The following is a 20,959-nucleotide window of genomic DNA, read 5'->3' on the forward strand; positions in this document are numbered from 1 at the left end:
ATTTGAACAAAGTTTTCAGTGAAAGCTCCAACCGCTCTCTGGCTCAGCAGAATGCTTGACTTTTCTTCAGGTACTTTTGCTTTCATGAAGCACTTATTCCTTCATTTCAGTCAACCTCGTTCTACCATTGTTCCATTCTAGGTATCCATTCCCAACAGTGTTCAGTACGTGCAGTAAGAAGGACCTTGCTGCCAGTCTGGAGAAAGGTGTGGGCATGTGTTTGTACAACATGCCAGAGATCAAGGTGCTCTACGGCGGCCAGAAGTGTGGCAACGGCTACGTGGAAGAGGGAGAAGAGTGTGACTGCGGAGAGCCAGAGGTAATGATCAACCTATGTGAAGGTGAAACAGAGCAGTAGTTCTAACACAAAAGTAGTTTTCAGAAGAAGAAAATTACACAAATTGGTGAATCAGGATTTAGCCAACTATAGTCAATTGGATTTAGAAAAAATCCCAATGGTGGTCTTTTCTCAAAGATGTAAAAAAGCAGGCCTGATTTTCATATATTTGAGGAAACTGCAACTTTAAATTCAAATTAGGCATACTCAAAAAGTAAGGAAACACTGGGCAGAAATGTATTGTGTCGGAAGGGGGGGGGGGGGAGGGGGGTGAGGACCAAACATGCACTTTTGTAACTTGGTCCCCTTGCAAGAGCGATTGTCCAAAAACAAAACAAAGGTAACTGTCCTTTCAGTGGCAATCATCCAGAACCACTGAACGTCTCAACAGCCCACTCCGACCTCCCAAGAAAGCACAACAAACTTCAGGTTGAACTTTCTCTTGACATTGACGTTGTTTTTGCGGCTTAAAAGCAGCGAATCCTGCTGTGCACAGAAAAAGAAAAAAAGCTCAGTGAACCACCCGAGGCCTCCCAACATAAGTGTTTTATTTACATCACACCTTTTCCCCCGCATGGGCTCAACAGTGTTCTGACTGGCTGCCACGATGATGTCACGTCCTTGTCAAAGGCCCATTAATCACACCACTGTCCAACTGTGTGACAAAGTAAACAAATAAAAGAGTAAACGGGTTGGGGCTGAAATAAGCTTTGTTTGGCTGAGCCACCCAAACAACTGGCCACGCTCTGATGAATGTACTGTATATATATACATATACAGACAGACAGACAGACAGATAGACACACACACACACACACACACACACACACACACACACACACACACACTCACACACACATACACACATACACATACACACACAAGCAAAGTGAGATTCACATGTGGGAAGCATACAACTGACTTGCAGCCGAGGCAGCTGCAGGTCTTGTAAAGCCAAACACCAAAGGGGATTTAATGATGAGTGTTACACTCTAAGGTTGATGCATTTCTATGAGATTGTTAGGTCGGGAAAATTGCCCCATAAAACTCTTTAAATTGATTGTTGGTCCAACCAACATCTGAGACCCATAACATTTTCAATTTGATATGATGAAACACAGAAGAGCAGCAAATCCTCTCATCCTCTCAGCTAGATCCACTGAACATTTGCCATTTTTTCTTCTGCACAACAATGACCCAAAACATTATCAAATATGAAAACTGCTGCTGATTATTATATATATATATATTATTATTATTACATATTTGAAAATGAATTGACTGACTGTTTCAGCTCTACATCTGTCACATTTAATTGCCCCACTTTATTATCTGCTTCTCAAATCCGAATCCTTTCGAATCCCTTATCAAATATAATCAAGTTTAGCTTGTAAAATTTGCAAGTAACTACATTTTCCCGAATAAAGATTAAGATCAGTATTTACCTTTTTGAGAAGCCAGAGACGTTCTCAACTTGAGCGGCATGCGTAATTAATATTCACAAGCCGTGGTTACAACCTGGAAACCAGATCGTCAGAAGATATGAAATGTTGATTAAATATGTAATCTGATAGACTGATATACCAGTTATAGCGTTCTGCATTTTACACCTTATTTTTCACAAGCTATAGAGCTCAGGATACTGGAGGTATAGATGCAGAGCTAATTGATTCGATAAGCTTAAAAGTTTAACTAGGATATTGCCGTAGGATGGGTGAGATGAAATCAGCGGGACCATTTCTCGGTCCACTCTTAGTTGAATTGTTGGGTGACAGAGTGACGTTGCGTTTCCCTCACAAATGATCTTTGACAAGGAAAAAATATGTGCCTGCACATATGTCAGACAACAGACGGGTTCCATAAGAGAGAAACGTTTGGATGACATTTGTATTTGAAGCGCTGAGCTAACAGATAGTTTTTTTATAGTTATTTTTTTTGCCACCATGAAAGTCCACCCCTAACAGGAACTTTGTTTATGGGGAAAAAAAATAAACCAGACTGACTCAACAATATCTTTGATTATTTAGTTAGTGGGTGTTCTGTGTGTGCACTTCATCAATTTGAGGCAATTGTTGGTAGTATTTCAGTGTGGAGTCATTATGTTTGACCACCAAAAAAAACAACTGTACACTGTAATTTACTGTTGCCAACTCCATCTCAGCTAAAGCTTGTACCTTCAGAACCTCCATGATAACACCACAGAGGGTCTGCTTGTTTTAGCCGCCGGCGATGAACGCGACCTTCTCTCTCCTTGATAATCAATAAACCTACGTCCGGGGGCCGAGAGGTAAACAGCAAGACTCATATGAAACCACACATCAACTGAAAATTAGACGTCTCAACAATGGAGGTTCTGCCTGCCAATGTGAGCCTTTTGACACGTCTCTTTGTTACCTCAGAGCCCCGAGTTGAGAGGAGATAAATGATAGTGGGAGTTGGTTTGTGCGTGAGGCGATGCGTGACGCTACTTGGTAAACAACGCTGATGTGCTTTGGCATCCGATAAAGGATAAACATGGCAACACCTCCCCTGAAGCCCTTTTGCAACATTCCCACTCCTTACCACGTCTATCCTCTCTCTCTCTCTCTCTCTCTCTCTCTCTCACTCTCTCTCTTTTCTTGTCTGTTTTCAGCCAGCAGACATCTGATCTTTTCATCGTGGCCACAGTCTTTTTGCCTCTAAAGATATTTTCAAATCTCACTCCTGCTGCAGACCCCTATCATCAACTATGCCACATCTTTTCACTATCAAATCAGAGTTGAACATCTTAAAAGTGGTATCAGCGATTCTGGATAATGCTTGTTGTCAAAATCGCTTTTTGTCCAATCAGTGAATATCTCCTCATGATACACTCACTGACTGTAAAGTGTGTGTGAGCTGAAAAGAAATCTGGTGTCTACACGGACAAGGCTCTGTAAACTGGTATGTTGCTTGTTTACCATGGGCACCCTTTGTTTACATACCCTTTGTTTACATACCAGCTGACCGAGCCAGAGGCTGTGTATTTACACCAGATTTTCTTTCCACGCAAACACAGTATGGACAGGTAGCGAATCGTGAGGAGATATTCACTGATTTTGATAAAATAGTGGTTTTGACAACAAGGGTTCTCCAGAATCACTGACTCCACCTTTAACATTATCCCACTACGTTAAGCCCACATGGGTCATCGCGTTGGACACACTCCTCTTTACACCAAAGTCCAAAGGTCTCGACAATTCCCAAATCCAGAACATATGAGGTTCAGTTAGTGTGTCTCTGCTCAGAGGTCATGAGGTCAGGGTAAGCAAGGCGGGAATCCCCCGACAGGATGTGACCTGGAAGTCTTGACCCGACAGAGAGCAGCTGACAGAGAAAAAAGAAAACAGTGCAGCGGTGATCAGGTCCGTATGTTATGTTAACTATTTTCTTTTCTTTTCTCTTATCCCAGGAATGTATGAACCCATGCTGCAATGCCACTACATGCACCCTCAAGGGAGACGCCGTGTGCGCCCACGGACAGTGCTGTGAAGACTGCAGGGTGAGGCTTTTCATGCATTCCCCTCCCTTTTTCTGATTCAAATGCCCTTGTGCCATTTTCGTCATTGTTGAGAAAGTTGTGAAATGTTCTTGCAGAAAGCTATTTTCTGAGGGGGGGGGGGGGAACCAAAGTTAGAGAAGTCAAAACTTTCTTGAATCCGGTAATTCTCTCGGGTTATTAAGAGACACACAATAGGGTGTGTGCCTATAAAATGTAATACCTCAAGTCATTTCATTCCAACTTTGTATAGTTTACCTCAATAGGCAGGTTTCAATTGAGGGCAAGTTCTCAGTGTGGATTGTTTATTGAATTCTACAGGGTTAACCATGAATTTATTTTTCTTTAACATGGAGAGTTTGCTCACTGTGTCCTTGAATGTGTCTCTGCACAGACCTAGAGTCTCTGCCTATTATCATTACTGGGGGATCCGCTAGTGACAAATGGTGGATGATCACAGTAGTCATTCAACACTGCAACATACCTTTTCCATTGCTGTTGACGAGCAAGAACACTTTTCTTCTTCAAATCATTTTTAACCACACTAGCAGCATAGTTTAACTAAATGCAATGTCGGACCTGTCTGTCCACCACTTTAGTCCAGACTGAAAATTGTTAATGTATTTTTACATGGCTCTATCATTTGCATGGATTGGCTAGAATTGCCTTGTCAATTTTTAATCTAGCGGCATCTTCAGGTAAAAGAATATTATTCATAACCAAAGTTCAATCAATCTCAGCTTTAGGCCTACTTTGCGCAGTGCTGATTTAAGATTTTATTTATTTATTTAACCTTTATTTATACAGATAACTGTGTGGTTACAATGCAAGTTAAAGGGTAAGGTGATCATGGGAAACATTATACCTGTCAACAGTGCTGTCATGTTTAAGTGAAGACATAGCAGCATAATTACAAAGCCCAACAGCCCTTGACTCATAACTGATAGATGAGGTCAGTAATGGTGCAGGATCTATGACTGGAAGGGTTGACTGTACTGCATATGTTCACAGCTCAAACCGGCTGGCACCATGTGTCGAGAGTCCGGTAACTCCTGCGACCTGCCAGAGTTCTGTACCGGTGCCAACCCTCACTGCCCAGCCAACGTTTATCTGCATGATGGACACGCCTGCCACAGCGTGGAGGGCTACTGCTACAACGGCATCTGCCAGACCCACGAGCAACAATGCATCACCCTGTGGGGACCAGGTAAATCAATGGCTATTGCCGACTAATGTAGATACATTGGGAGTGTGTAGATACTTTCAGCTTTTAGAAGGCAATCCTTCACCTTATTTTGGTGATTATACCTTGCATTTATCCTTGTTTGTCTGCATGTGCAGGAGCCAAGCCTGCCCCTGGGATATGCTTTGAGCGAGTCAACTCAGCAGGGGATCCTTACGGGAATTGTGGGAAGGACTCCAAGGGCTCCTTTGCCAAATGCGATGCGAGGTAAGCAAGGCTCTGCAGCTGCATTGATGCGGTAGAGGTACAGAGGAATTACTGTGCGAAACACAACTGATTAGCTTAAGTGGTGTCATTAGCAATCAGCATTACGTTGTAGAATCTTACACGTGATCTTCAAACAAAAGTTTACATGGGTTGAAAATGTAATTTGAGCGAGATAGCGGCTAATTTCAGTCTAAGAAAGTATTCATGAATCATTTCATGCTATTCTTGTTGGCTAATTGTTCTGAAGATCTTCTCCCTTTGGGTGAATTCTGTAATCAAGCTCTTTGTTAATTGATGTAATTGCTTTAATGGCCGGAGGACTGGAGCACTGAAGCTCTCTTCGGCACCCTTTCATCTTTCTATACAGTTACTTATCTTTGTCTGTGGTTGACAGGCTTTTTTTTAATTAAGAGTTTTTGTATGTGTTCTTTCAATGATTAATGATGAACATGCATGTGTTTTCTCTGTTTGTGTGTGTGTGTGTGTGTGTGTGTGTCTGTGTGTGTGTGTGTGTGTGTGTGTGTGTGTTTGTGTGTGTGTGTGTGTGCGTGCGTGCGTGCGTGCGTGCGTGCGTGCGTGCGTGCGTGTGTGTCTGTGTCTGTGTGTGCTGTGTGTGCAGGGATGCAAAGTGTGGTAAAATCCAGTGCCAGGGAGGAGCCAACCGGCCGGTGATCGGAACAAATGCTGTTTCCATAGAAACCAACATCCCGCTACAAGAGGGAGGGCGTATTCTGTGTCGAGGAACACATGTTTACCTGGGCGATGACATGCCCGACCCTGGCCTGGTCCTGGCTGGTACAAAGTGTGGAGACGGCACGGTGAGCCATCACTTCAGCATTTACATTTTAAATAGACAAAGAGAGAGGCGGCATTGAATTCTTCTAAGACAATCCTTAAGATTCAAAAGTCAGTCTTATCTTTGCACAGGTGGTTTGATACTTAAACAAACATGACCAAGTATTTAATAGACCAGAAATATATCAGCGTGTGTCATCCTAAGCTCATTCCCTGCTATTGTCTGTTCGCTCAAAATGACTATATACATGTTCTTTCTACAGCCCTCAAAGGAGCTGCAATTTTGTTGTTTATTACCCTTTAACCACATGATGCAGCTATATTATTTATCCCCTAGACAGCCCAAAAGGCTTAGAGATGTGTGTGCCTACTATAGTGTTCCTTTGGGCGCTGAGCAAATAGCACAGCAGTGCAGAGCCATGGCAGTGACAGATAGGCTGCCCTTCCTATAGAGAAAGGATAATAAAGTTAACTCCTAAGTGAATCCAGTAACCCATATGAACACATCATGCTTAGGGCAAAATGGACAAGACTCCTTTGGCAACCAGTTCATTTTATTAGGCGTGCCCTTTAACTTGCTTTTCCCTTTCTGTGTGCTGCCCTCAAAACCTTCGTCACTACACCACTGACATCAGCACCATTGAATGCCAAGCAAGAGGCCTGTAATTGTTTCCTTAGATGTGGTTACACGATCTATTCTAAGTCCGACAAACTGGTGCTGAGCGCATATGATATGGGACTCATATGGGCAGTGTTACCAACTTCCTCTTCTGCTTATACCGCTAAGTAAATAGGTAAACAATACAATTTTAAGTAACTCCACAAGCAGACAACACATACTTCGGAATTTAGCTTCCCTGATCAAGTTGCAAACATTTGCCCTTATTTCCATATCCTCTCAATACGGTACCAGGTGAAATTTTGTAAGGCCTTTAGACTTCATACTTGGTGCCTGAAGAGTCTTCAACACACAGGCCTTTTTCTGATTCTCCCTGATGGAAAAAATAAGTAACCAAATTATGCAGGACAATGATTGTGCTTTCTCACCCTTTCCTGTAATACTGATCATATAACACAAGCTAGGCAGTACATGGCCCCAGAATCTGCCCCCCCTCCGCCCCCCCACATTTGCTCCTTTGCACATACCCATGGAATCTCCTGAGTGGTTCTCACAATTTGATCATTGCATTTACCAAATGTGTCCGTACTTGTTAGGGGCAAAAGTGAACTAGTTTTAACAAAGTTCTGTCTGACTATGTGGCCAATCAAGGGAACAGCCAGCTGCCATAGAAACCGGTGAGATGCAATCATTCTTTCAAATAGTGGGAGTCCTCATAAGCTCTTTCAGATACCTCAAGGGACTTGCTCAGGGTGCAAAAACGGCTGTCTGCCACATTTGTCTGTCTCCTGGCTGTTGTCTTTTCAAAGCCTGATTTAGCTATGCACGTTTTCTGGGAATTGTGATGGCCCTTAACGTGGGTTTTTGTCACAGGGCCTTTGTTCCTTAACCAATCAAATATTTTCCATGCCATTCAGGGCATCAAGTTGGCAGCATACAGCCCACACAATAGTGGCAATTTGAGGAAGATGAGAGCTGACAACTGCTTTGCCTAATGCAGCCCTTATTTTCTACATGAAAGCAGCAGCTGGCTTTTGGCACTCTAATGTTTTTCTTTGTTTAAGAGGATACAAAGCATATGTTTTTCACTTTTACATCTGCACTGATGGACTGCATTAAGGGCTGCTATGTGTGTTGTGCTGGTAGGTAAACCTGTCCACCAAACTCATCCATCCATCACTTCAGCAGTCGACAAAAACCTGGTGTCAATCTTTAAAAAAATGATGTATGTAACATGTACATTTCTGATTATTTGCACCTGCTACTTTATGGTAAAGACATTTAACCTTTGCAGAGATATTCTCCATCTGTGCCACAGAACTTCTTAATTTTTTGTTGTATTCATCATCGGCTCTCCAATTCTCTACCCCTTGAAAATTCTTAATGATGATTTCCCCCTTTCATAGGTGTGCATGAATCGGCAGTGCCAGAACGTCAGTGTCTTCGGTGTGCATGACTGCTCGGGGAAGTGCAGTGGACGTGGGGTGAGTGCAAAGTACCCGCTAGCTCAATATTTAGTTTAAAATTATGCACCGTAGCCTGTGAAATGGTGAAGCAGTCCGGCGAGGGCTCCCATTTTTTATGACCAAGCGAACAAAATCAAGACTGCTGCCCTATAATTGCACACAATTGCAGAGCGACAGTGTATTTACAACGCATCCTGTGAGTTATAGCGGCTGCTACTTATTCTGGATGATCAATCTTGGACGTCCCACCGAGGTTAAATCAATCCCATTTAACAGCATCATTTATGGTCCACTTATAGTGGTGTCCATCATCTTCTGAAGACACCGTGAGAGAAGATGAATGTGTAGCCTTTTTGTTTGTTTTTTAGTTTTTAAAATCAAAACCCTGACATGGTGCCAATAAAGCTTACTATAACCACGGATCCTAACAGCCAATTATGGTGCCGAGATAATACACAATGAGAAATCAAGCTGTGCTCCCTGAAGATATAGTTTCCTCAAACTCTCAAATATCTCGTAAGTGACCAATAACATGATTTATGCAAAAAATAAATGTATTTTCCAAACAATTTGCCGGCTTGCTGCAAAAGAGAAACAGTGACACGCAAAGTACTTTACAAGAGAATTGAAGTAAAAAGAAATGAATCTCCCATTATTACTGGAGCTGCATCTTCCCCTCCTGCTGACATATCCACAACATCAATTTCTCTGCTGTTTTTCTCAAGCACCTGGCACAGTATGAGACCTGATTGGAAAGGCAATCATTTTCGCAATTGACTTCAATACTTAATAATACTAAATTATATTTAAACAATATAATTTTTGCCTTTCAGTCAACCCATCTTGCAATACCATGTATCGACTGCATTCAGGTACATTGGTTTCTATGTTTGTTGCTTGTTTAGCTTTCTTCAAGCAGACATCCTGGGAAATAAATAGAACAAAATTGTAAAGTATGACCTTTTCTGATATATCAAAAACATTGGCCACATTGTCGTGTGTGTGCACCTAATGCAACATACAGTGACTGAAGGCCGTGCCATTTATTTCGTTTTGAAAGAATTATGTTTTAAATATAGAATTTTACTTTTAAGCTTACACAAAAGTACAAGTAACAAAAGCAAGAACCAGACAGAAGGAGAAAAAAAACATAAAAAAGTGTAGAATTTTGATTGTTAATTCCACATGCCACAGATGGATCATGTTGGCTTTTCCTTGGGATAAACATTATGTGTTTTTTTTATTTGCTTTGGTGTTACAACATTTCCCCCTCGCAAACACACACATAAAAACTCCCTCTCTGCCCCAAATCACACCTCCATCTGAGCCCACAAGTGCCTCTTAACCCTGTCACCTGGTGCAAAGGAGTGTCCATGGCCTAGAGGCAGGGCAGGCACTTGACTGTACGTCTGGGCTCAATGTAAATCCCACACAGCTGCACAACCTCCCTCCAACTGACAGCTGGACTGTGTTAGCTCGCCCAGGAATCCTCCTGGATCTGACTTCTTGCGCTTGAAACCTAAGGCTTTTACAAGATAGACTTTTTTCCCATGTACATGTTTTATCTATTAATGGCTCCTGGTGCTCACACACATTCACAGCCAGCCATTGAAACACTAACTGAACAAGAGTGGCGAGTTTTCTAAAAAAAAAAAAAAAACGATTCAGTTTTCGACTTGGTATTTTGGAGATTGACCCTTTTTGCAGAGGGCAATGTATAATTTATATCTGAAGTTTAACTGGAAGAAAATAAAAAATTCCTCTGATCCTATTGAATGTGGGCTGGAAAGACGTGGTGTGCGATATTGAGTGACGCTGTCTTGTTTGCAGGTGTGCAACAACAAGAAGAATTGCCACTGTGAAGCACACTGGGCCCCTCCGTTCTGTGAGACGGCAGGCTTCGGTGGGAGCATTGACAGCGGGCCGATGAGACTGGCAGGTAGTGTGGTCATTTCCATCCTCACTCATCTAGACAGAGAGACAACCGCACTGAGACAAAATAATGAAACAACCACACCAAGCTGCACCAGCTGCACCATGTACATCTCCCTCTCACACACTCAGTCCTGGATTGATGTGTGTGGTTTAATCCCCCCCCCCTTCTCCCCAGCAATATATTACACAGCACAGACAGTGTTTTAAGTTTTAAGAAACAAGAAAATAAATCATTTTAGTTCTTGGAGTATATAATAGAAATGAGCCGCCTTTCCCACAATGTGAATCACAGAGTGTGCTGTAACGGTCTTTCTGCGTCATGTCCTGTCATTGTTCCGTGCCGTAGATGTGCGTGTGTGTGTATTAATGTGCGTCTTGTCGTATGTGGCATCAGCCGACAGCGTGGTCATTACCGTGGCGATCCTGGTTACCTTGGTCAGCCTCCTGGTAACCACGGTGATCCTCTTTCTGAAGAGGAAGACTCTGCTGGGCCTTCGCTTCACCAATAAGAAGAGCACGATGGAGAAACTCAGGTGCATGTTTATGTTTTTTAAGTTAAAACGTTTTTGTTATTTTAATGCGACAAGTCTTAATTGGAAACGTTTGTACTGTTGGTGATGTCGTACAGTTTGGTCTGTGTACCTTGGTGGCTGAACATAACCTTTTGGCAAATCAAGTGCAAATTGTCTAATAGTCTCATCCTATCACCAACATGGTAAAAACTGATAAAGCTTCATTTTTACACGTTCATTCTTTTTGTTTTTCAAATTAAACTTTACCAAGAAAACTTAATGGAACTTGAAAAACCCCTGAAAACTTTGAATTCCAGTTATTTTCTATAACATTAATTATTCATATGTAAATGAGCAAGGATCAAAGTTAAAGTTCGGGAAAAACATCAAAAACTCAGCTAATATGCTTCATTGGGACTTTGTTTTGGTTTGATCCTACTTGATTGACAGTTGCCTGGCAGCATAAACAAGAAACCCACACACGGTCATCACAATTTGACTCAGATGTTGCTTAACTATGCCTTTTTTTCTGAAGCTGTTAAACTCTTGTTTATATGAGTAATCTTTTTAAACATAGAGGGAAAAGCTGGCCTGTGTTTTCCAATATAATAGGCTTAGAAAAACACAAACATGTAAATTTGTCATCGTTGCGGTTACACTTGATTTATACAGCATAAGTGAACCCACCAGAAATGTAATCTTAACAATCCTGAATGTGACTTACCCAAATAAATGTACTACATACTAGACCTTTTAATTACTTTGTTGTGCTTATAGATCCATCGAGGCCAACAGGCCAACCAGCCCCTTCAGGGCTCAGTCCATTTACAGACCCACACCCAAGCGCAAGCCTCCACCCAAACCCTCTGGAGCCAACCTCTATAAGGTGAGTCACTCCTACAGTATGTCACGTTACCTCATCTATCAAACCCATCTGTGCACAATGTATGTTCAAATACACCCACATAGCCCCTGTGTGTGTGTGTGTGTGTGTGTGTGTGTGTGTGTGTGTGTGTGTGTGTGTGTGTGTGTGTGTGTGTGTGTGTGTGTGTGTGTGTGTGTGTGTTCACATTTATGTCACGGCCTATTTCATATAATACCTTTTGAAATCTCTCACTATTGCTATTAGAGCCCCTTCACTAACCTGCAGCCAAGCCACAGATTAGAGTTGGCACGCTTTCAGGCTTGTTGACAAAACACGATGACTGCAAGCCGGGTTATTGATTCAGCCTCACTACATCTCTTCTTCTTTCTCTCAAAATAATACATTAATCACTGCGTTATTGTTGTCAGGAGGCAGGGAAACTTTAATTGAGAGATTGCTCCGTTTAAATCAGACTCAGGATGTTGTCATTTGAGCCTCTTTATTATTTGTTTGTGATTTTTCCTTTTTTTTCAATGAGAGGGTAGCAGCAGAGTTGATTGATTCGGGCACAGGAGAAAAGTGTTTGTCGGAAATGATAAGCACGGAGAGAGAAATTACCTTTCATTTCTACGTGTATGCAAAACGGTGCATCCATTTATATTCATGAGTGTGTGTGTGTGTGTGTGTGTGTGTGTAAAATTGTGTTTGCGGTACTCTGTAGGTACCTGCGGCAACTGTGAGTGAAGCTCATCCCAGTTTTTGTATTTAGTAGCATTCAGTCCATTGGAGCGACTTTATGAAACAGTCTGTCCGTTCTAATGATGGTCACCACTCGCTGATGTCCAGATGTCAGTCAAAATTACAGCTGCATTGTGTGTGTGTGTGTGTGTGTGTGTGTGTGTGTGTGTGTGCGTGCGTGCGTGCGTGCGTGTGTGTGCGCGCGCGTGTGTGTGTGTGTGTTGTCCAGCAGCCAAATCTTTTCTGGCCATTTTAGGTGTTATTGGTTTATCCTGGAGCTGCAGAGGGATAACAGCTGGTCAGGACATGTGCTCAGACTCTGGCTTTCACTATTTCAGAACGTCATATCTAATAATGTTGTTTTTCCAGTTTTACAGCCGACTCTGACATCAGCTTATTCACACTAATGAGAACTTCATGAGCAAAGTGTAACTGTACCTGTTTCATAAGCCTCTCAGTCATCATAACACAAGACAAGGGCTGCAAGTAATCATTCCTTTCATGATAAGCTAATGTGTTGTGTGTTTTTCCCCCCGATTCATCTAACAATGATGTAATTTACCAGGTGAGAGAAATGAATGAGGATTGCCTGTCCCAATTCCCCTAAAGCAAAAGTTATTCTAACGGATCCCTGCTCTTCACATCTCTCGCGTCTCGGAAAAATAAATTTCTCCTGCAATGAGTTAGCGCAGGATCCAGGCTGATAAATTAGTCTTTATATAGATACGAACTGTTACACAGATGATTCTTCCTAAAACGATACATATTTCGATGGTTTGCCCAACCAGAAGTACGAAAGCATGATGTATTGATTTAATATTTCATTTCAATCATGAAACATTGGGAAAAAGGCAGAGATTTCTCACATTTGAGACGCCGGAAAAGTTGATAAACTTTTTATGGGGTAGTGAGATTCGTAGAGAAAAAAAAAGTCCGACATGATAGGCATTTTTCAAAGAGGCCAATTTCAAATGTCAAACTAAGAAAAGCACAGGTGTAAGAAATCAAGTGAATGGTCCTGGCTCACGGTCACCTTGCGATGGCTTTCTGGGACGCTCAAGTAGAACGGATATTGTTAATGTTAAAGTAAAGATGGAGTCAGCAATTCTGGCTTTGTCAAAATCTGTGAATATCTCTTAAAATGTGCTACCTGTCCGTGCTGTGTGTGTGCTGAAAAGAAATCCAGTGTGTATACACAGCCTATGCTTTGTAAACGGGCATGTAAACAAATACATTCTTCCTCTCTCATCCTCTTTCGGCAGCCTTCCCTGCTGAGCGCAGAGCCCCTTCTCCCTCCGCACAACTTCCACTCCCACAGCCTGCGGCGGCTGCCCTGCTACCAGCCGCTGCACATCAGCCAGCCCATGCCGGTGTCTCTGAGTGTGGGTCAGCCCCTCCTGCCTCCTCTGCCTCCTCTGCCCGCCCACCACAGAGTGCTGCCCGCCCACACACACACACACACCTCCCTCTCACCGCAAAGAGTGCCACCTTTCCTCAGCCTACCACGCCACCAGTCGGCGTACAGAGTGGACCAGGTTTGTTTTGCAAAACAAAATATTTATGAAGTTTTGTTGTTTTACGACTGAAATGATGTGGTATTAGATCTGAGCATCATGTTGACTCAATAATTCATAAATTCTACAAGGTGTTTGGCTTTTTTAATCAATTGTGTTGGTAATTATTTTTTGTTGACACATACAACTTTGATGGAGCACATACACAGCAAAGCCCATTCTATTCAAGTTGTATATATTACACTTTATATTACTCCTGGCATTCTAAGCCACACAAAGGTTTTAAATTGTTTTTTTCTAATGTGTGAACAATCAATTCCGTGATATAAATCTGATGATAAACCTGCTGAGACCTAAAACTTTATTTCAACTGGAGCTTTCAGTTGAGCCGCATGATCTTCTTGGGTGATCTTAATTATAGGATTGTAGATATTCAAATTTCAGAGCATTTGAAGCCCTCTTGGGGTGAGAAATAAATGAGTCTTTGATCATTTTCTCAAGATATTGAGATATGTTCTATGTGTCAGACCTGCGATAAAGAACGAAACGAGCGTGGTTGTGTATAATAACACAGTGGATTTACTCATTGCTCAGATGTCACATATTCCCTGGACAAACAGACCAAGGTTAAATTAATATCCATCCCTGCTCACGCTGCATTATCACATGACAGTAATGCAACTCCAACAATAACTAAAGCAGAGAAAAGAAACGCTCGCTGTGATGGATTACCTGTGTCAAGCAAAATTTTAGGTCTCAGGATTTTTTCATACCGCACTGACATTAATTACAGAAACCAATGGAATGGAATAGAAGGTAGGAAATCAATCTGCAAACCCTGGTTTTTAAAAAAAGAAGGTCTACAGTAATGTAAAATATATGCAAATTGTAGTTAATGGTCTAAAAAAACTTATACAGGCAGACGTATAGTAATTTTTTATTTTTTTAAAGATAATTTTTTGGCAGAGTTGAAATGGGGAGACAGAGTGAGAGGGGGGATGACATGCAGTAAAGGTCCACAGTTCGGACTTCAACCCGCGACCATTCCAATGAGGCCTGTGCCAATATGGTATGCTCTCAATCCAGTACGCCACCGGAGTGCCCGTATAGTCATTTTTAAAGGTTGTAGCAAAGTGTTGCGTTTCCTGCACTGCGGTCGGCCTGCCTCGTCCACATATCGACAGCAGAATTCAATGCGTGTGACCCAACCCCTGAGTAAGGCGCTGCTCTCTGCTGAGCCAGTAGTATTGGATGCAGTGTGCAGATAGTAAATCTATCCATCCCCTTGGATTTGGTGGTGGATCCAGATACCTCCCTGTAACCAGCCAGGCAGGGAGAGTTGTGTGGGGTGTCGGCACAGCGGGGAGCCGCAGCAGGGTGCTCAGGGGAATATGTCTGCTGCTTTAAATGAAAGAGAAACTGGCTTTGTGATTATAATTCTTTCTCTGTGTCGGATTAAGAGCATAACATAAATCCTAGATGTAAAACCAGAGCGAGAAGGATTTGGAGGGAGGCGTGCAGAGATCCAATTTTTTATACTTCCAAGTTTAATCATTCAGGTGAGCAGCACTGGTGGTGGGAAGTAACTGAGTACATTTACTCAAGTTTTGTTCTTAAGTTTTGAGGTACTTGTACATGTATTAAGTATTTCAATGTTCTACTGATTTCTACTACATTTATAACACTACATTTTAGTGGCAGATATTTCAACTACTTTTCCCCCACTACAATAATTTTAGAGCTACAGTTACCAGTTCAATTTTGAATTTTGACTTTGAATTAAAAAACGTGTAAGCTTAAAAACTCCAATACTGATTAAACCAGTGATCCCCAACATTTTTGTCTCGTGAGCCCTCACAAGAAAGAAGGGTCTAATAATGTAGGTGTTAATCTAATTTAGATACATGCATAATCAATCAATTTAGGTTTTAGCGTGATATTACCATATCTCCTGCCACCTCTAAAAGAGACTTCTCAGATGGTACAATTGAAAAGCGAAAAGGGGGGAAAGAAACTCTATAGTTTGCATAAAAGCTCTACCATTTATCATCTCACGCCCCCTTAGATTTATGTTGTCACCCACTGGAGGGGATCTGACTACCTTAACCAACCACTATACATACATGTACATAACTATATGTGAAGTTGCGAAAACTAGCTTTACTTCAACAGCTACAGCAGTGAAATGTTGCCGACATACTGAATCTGTGGTAGCAATGTATAATGTATTATATGATAATAGGCCAGTCAGGGACCATTTTTCTGCAGAACAAGTACTTTTACTTGCACATTTTGCTCATTATACGTTTATACCATCGTACTTCTACTCAAAATACAGTAGTGATGATTATAAATGCTAGACTTTACTTGTAACAGAGTACATTGAGATTGTTGTATTGGTACCTTTACTTAAGTAAAATATCTGAATTTTTTTTTACTACTCAGCATGTCATCTTTGCTTGATATGAATGTGTGCCAACTAAGGATGCTCTCAAACCAGCCTGCCAAAACAATGACACCCTTCTACCTGCTCATTTCAGCTGTTTGAAAAAGATGGAGCGGGTAGGTGTGCTGTAGGTGAGAAGCAGGAGTGGGGATTCTGGTGGGATTTAATAACAGGCCAGCAAGGACGTACAGGACATCAATCCTCAAATAGAAAGTGTATTACAAGCTTATTGTAATACTTGACACGACCTCCCCTGCTGTCTGTGCCAATATGTCTTATTTTAAAAGACTCTTTGCAGGCTGCCTGCGTGCCGACTGCACACACACTGCTAATGTCGAGAAAAAAAAAACTATGTATGAGGCAATACATTAAAGGAAATCAGTGTGGGAGCTATTCATCTTAAGGAAAAACATTCATCGGATAACTGTAGAGTCAAATAAATGTGAAGCAAAACATCCCAAACTCTGTTCAGGTGCAGTGCAAGAGAATACTCTGTCTGCAGTATCAAACTGTCGGGGAGTGAAAATCATCCCTTTTCCAAAATGTCATCTTCTTTGGATCTTAGAAAAATAGCTTTGTTTTTGGCCAGAAGAAAAACACACATTTTTCAGTTCCTCCTCCAGTGGGTTTTTTGAAAGGTGCGTGTAAGCCCAAGGCTCGTAGATCTTTCTGGATCCACGCAGGACAGTGCAATCCTTCATTTTGAATTAAGACATGTGAACACCACCGAGGCTCCGGTTACAGTGTGAGGAGGTTTCTGCCAAGAGCGGCATTAGAATGCACATGGGTCCTGAATTATTCTTGCATTTGAGTGGATGCATCTGTCCATTAACATCTTTGTTTTTCCTCTGTGCACTCCCTGTGAAACAATGCCTGATTTTGTGTTTTCTGGAGGAGTTTCTCTCAAACTAAACTATCTCCCATAAATTATGCATGTAGTCTTTTAACTAATGTGTACTTTAAGATGACAGTAGCTGCTTCAATGTATGTGAAAGCCTGTGAAATACTCTTGTTATTTTTCAGTTAACACACACTGATTCATCTAATGGGATCACAGGAATCTCCTGCACTGTTTACATTTTATTACCCTTTTATTATTCATGGGAAAGATTCAGAGTTAAACAGACCTGCCTAACGGAGCTATGTCTAAATTAAAGCATTATTTCATCCTCTGAGGGGTAACTTGTGTTTTTAACTGCATCTGAAAAGGTTTGGTGCTGTTGTTTGCACAGAGCGTTGTGCATTTTGATTTTGTAAAAACATATTTCTTCCTCAGTTAAGAGGCTCTGCCATGCACCTTAGCTCATGAATATATTATATAGCAGGAATCTAGCTTTTGTTGTTTTATAAAACTCTTACCGACTACCAGAAGAAATAGAATATACTGCTGTATTTTCAGACTTTACTTTGTAAACGATGGTAAACGTTGGAAATGTGTTTGTAGCGTTTGAGTCCTCTGGGTCGCCCAGCACTGAACACTCCCAGGTTTATAAGTGTGAGTCTGCATGTTGATGTGACATCTTGGCTGAATCTTTAAAAACCTTCCAGCTCTCTCCATGCATGATGATGTGGAAAAACTTGATTTTCTCTGTGTCCATGTATTCTGCCCGGTGTTGTGTGTTGTGATATAGTTTGGTTTGGTGTGATGTGATGTGGGGGTGTGTGTGTGTGTGTGTGTGTGTGTGTGTGTGTGTGTGTGTGTGTGTGTGTGTGTGTGTGTGCGATTGACAGGAGCCCGGTTGCTGGCAGTGTATGTCTATCACTGCCTTGCCTTCTCGCTTTAGATTAGTGACACATGGTGGCACCACATTCAGATAACCTTCTACACTCTCACAGCACCGCCACAGTGGTGGTGGAGTAGACACAGTGGTGGGAGTGGAGGAGGACGTTTGGAATTCAATTGGTGTTTGCAGTGGTAATTCAGAGAGGATACTGATAACACAGTGCCCTCTAGTGAAACGTGCCTGCCTTTGTATCCAGATGACTACTTAACAACTGATCGAAATTGAAATGGGGGTGTGGAGGGGGCGTAGAAGGTGACATGCTAGCTAGTTCATTCAGGTTTGCCTATAAGATAAAAGTAATGTGCTTCTCGGTAGATTTCAAATTAATGTCAGGTAGAAAATAGGATGTTTCAATGATGCTTTAACACCAATGTAGTTCAGTGCTGATCTTTATTTTGAAAGTCAATTAATTCAGGAGAAACTCCATCCTCCCCGAAAACACTGATAAGCTTTGATCCCGTGGCTCTATATGCGGTAAACACTGTGGAGTTTTAAATACAAGACTGTGAGCTGGAAAATATACAAACACCATGAACTTTCAACACCTTTGTCCTAATTTATTTTATTTTTTATTATTCTTTTCAGGACTTTGAGAAACCCAGTCCACCCCAGAAACCCCTACCTGCAGACCCGCTAGGGAGGAGCTGTCGGCTGGGTCGCAGCGCCACAGCAGCGGGGGTCTACAGCCCAGGCAATAGACCCCTCCCTATACCTATCCCCACTGTGCCCAGGCCTCCACCCAGCATCCCTATACCCAGCAGGTCAGCGCCACATGAAAGGCATCGGATGTCTTTGTAGCCCTCTTCAAACAGAGAATATATAATTTTTCGGCCTTCATTTAAAGGTGTAGTCAGCAATTCGGGGGAAGACTTGTTGTCAAAATCACTCTTTGTAAAAAGAAGATTTCAGTGAATATCTCCTTCCGATTCGCTACCTGTCCATACTGTGTGCACAGTCTAGTGTTAATACACAGCCTAGGCTCTGTAAACGTGTGTGTTGCTAGCTACGGTGTCCTTTGTTTACATGCCCGTTTAGGTTGTGTATTAAGAATTTCTTTTTTTTTGTAGGGACAGGTGGTGAGAGGGATATTCACTGATTTTGACAAAGTGATTTTGAAAAACAGCGTTCTCCAGAATGGCTCCACCTTTAAATTGCCATCGGACTAACATGTAATCCAACAATTGTCTACTTTTACATGAGCATAAACTCTTATCATATCACATTAATGTTGTAGTACTGATGCTCCTGTTTACTTTTCAGACCTGTGCCGATGTTGCCCTACAGACCACCAAAGACTCACAAGGACTGCTGAGCTCCTGACGTCTCAAGAGAGTAGATCTCCCGCCAACAGACGTGGACTTTCTTTGAAATTTGCACTAATCACTGCGACTCTGTAAGACCTTATGGACAGTCGGAGGCGTCACAGAGTTTCAAGTAAAAGGGGGCTAACGTCACACCTTGGTGCTACGCCTCTAAAAAGGTGCTTTGTTGTCCTCGCTCAGGTACCAATGAACTATTTATCTATTTAACTATTTAACTTCGATATTAGCAGTTTGTGCACAGAGCGCTCTGATCAAGAGTGATTTTCCCCCACGGAAAAAAAAAGTTTGAAAAAGAAAAGGAAAACATGGTGTAGTTTAGATTATAGACAATTTTTATACTTTTTTTCTCAAATGAAATGCTGAAATGTGTGATGTTTTTATATCCTGTGAAGTTTCTTTATTCATCAAAGCGGAGAAACATTTTTAGTTTTGGGACTAAAGTGATGATAAAGGGAAATGGAGCACAACTCAGCAAGTGTGTATTCAGTTTTTCATATTTTTATCATGTATTCAATACCAAATTCATCTTTATTATCCATGCCGCCACAGTGCTGCTACAAAGTAAGACATGAATCAAATCTTTTTTTCTTTCTTTTTTTAACCCCCTGTGGACTTTTTGAAGCCTCAGACTGCATTTTCATTGTGGGATTAATCATCCAATTTTACAGCCTCACAGTCAGGCTCGTTTTTCCCTTATAAGTTCACCTTCGCAGTGCAGAAGATATGGAACTATTCACATGTTTCAGACTGGCTCTGACACACTACCTTGGGCATGTGTTGGACGCTTGACATGTTCTCCTGATACTGGCAGACGCTGCGGAGTCTCAACAGATTTGACATACTGATTGTGTTCCAGAGAATTACACCAACACCAAATTATTCATCAGCGCTGTGAGCTTTGCCAAGCTCCTCATCGCCTGTGTCCAACATAATGTTTTTTACCGTATCTGTACCGGTTTTTTTTCTTCTTTTCTTTTTGACTTCGTAACATTCCATTTGTATTTCGCATGGCTTCGTAATCCTTGAATGATGAGATTATTCATGCATTTACAGCATCGCTCATTTGATTCAGACCTTGGCGTTGCACTTTGAGTATGGCAATTTCCTTGATGTTATTTGTTGTTGACTTGCTGTTATACAAGGAGGGATTCAACTGTTTGAAAAACACCCCTTTTTCCTGTGTCAGTGTTCACTTTGGATAATGCATTGTATACTGTATATGTGCGCCGTACCCGGAATGCAGCGCTTTTCGTCTCACTATTGCAGAATGATTGAAGTCAGTGAAGCTTTGAATACCTGCAGTGCATTCGTGTACAGAAGTATGTGGGTAATGCTTGTTCTGGAAGTGTCTAAGGGATCAGGGTAACTGCTCGCTGGAAAACTATTTGTCAGTGCTGTATGGATTAGCCGATAAATGTTTATGCCATTTGTAAATCCTCAATGTACTGTGTTAATTTGCATAACTGTACCATGTTTTTAAAAGCCATTGTAAAGTGTAAATATTGTATGTCAGTTATAATTTCTCCTTATTCTTCATTATTTGTTTGACTTGCTTTGAGGCTGTGCCCCATTCACACTGGGTTGGTGAAAACATGATTGTGGAAGATTCAACCTATAACTTTTATGCCAGAGACAAATGTTTAAGAAGGACATTTAAAC

The 20,959-nt window shown here is 41.6% G+C and overlaps 1 protein-coding gene across 1 annotated transcript in view; it reads left to right on the forward strand.

The window, feature by feature from the left end:
* adam12b (ADAM metallopeptidase domain 12b) overlaps positions 1 to 20,959 on the forward strand; it is a gene marked incomplete at its 5' end in the record, with an annotated part of 73,712 nt that extends 52,753 nt beyond the window's left edge. Inside the window, 12 exons of the mRNA XM_080037175.1 lie at positions 142 to 319; positions 3,768 to 3,857; positions 4,866 to 5,061; positions 5,196 to 5,304; positions 5,924 to 6,122; positions 8,125 to 8,202; positions 10,015 to 10,123; positions 10,466 to 10,652; positions 11,409 to 11,517; positions 13,497 to 13,769; positions 18,564 to 18,739; positions 19,239 to 20,959. Coding sequence (XP_079893301.1) covers positions 142 to 319; positions 3,768 to 3,857; positions 4,866 to 5,061; positions 5,196 to 5,304; positions 5,924 to 6,122; positions 8,125 to 8,202; positions 10,015 to 10,123; positions 10,466 to 10,652; positions 11,409 to 11,517; positions 13,497 to 13,769; positions 18,564 to 18,739; positions 19,239 to 19,290 — 1,756 coding nt within the window. The 3' untranslated portion in view covers positions 19,291 to 20,959. The remainder of the gene's footprint in view (positions 1 to 141; positions 320 to 3,767; positions 3,858 to 4,865; positions 5,062 to 5,195; positions 5,305 to 5,923; positions 6,123 to 8,124; positions 8,203 to 10,014; positions 10,124 to 10,465; positions 10,653 to 11,408; positions 11,518 to 13,496; positions 13,770 to 18,563; positions 18,740 to 19,238) is intronic.

Source organism: Ammodytes marinus, assembly GCF_949987685.1.
Source record: "Ammodytes marinus genome assembly, chromosome: 11".
NCBI lineage: Eukaryota > Metazoa > Chordata > Actinopteri > Uranoscopiformes > Ammodytidae > Ammodytes > Ammodytes marinus.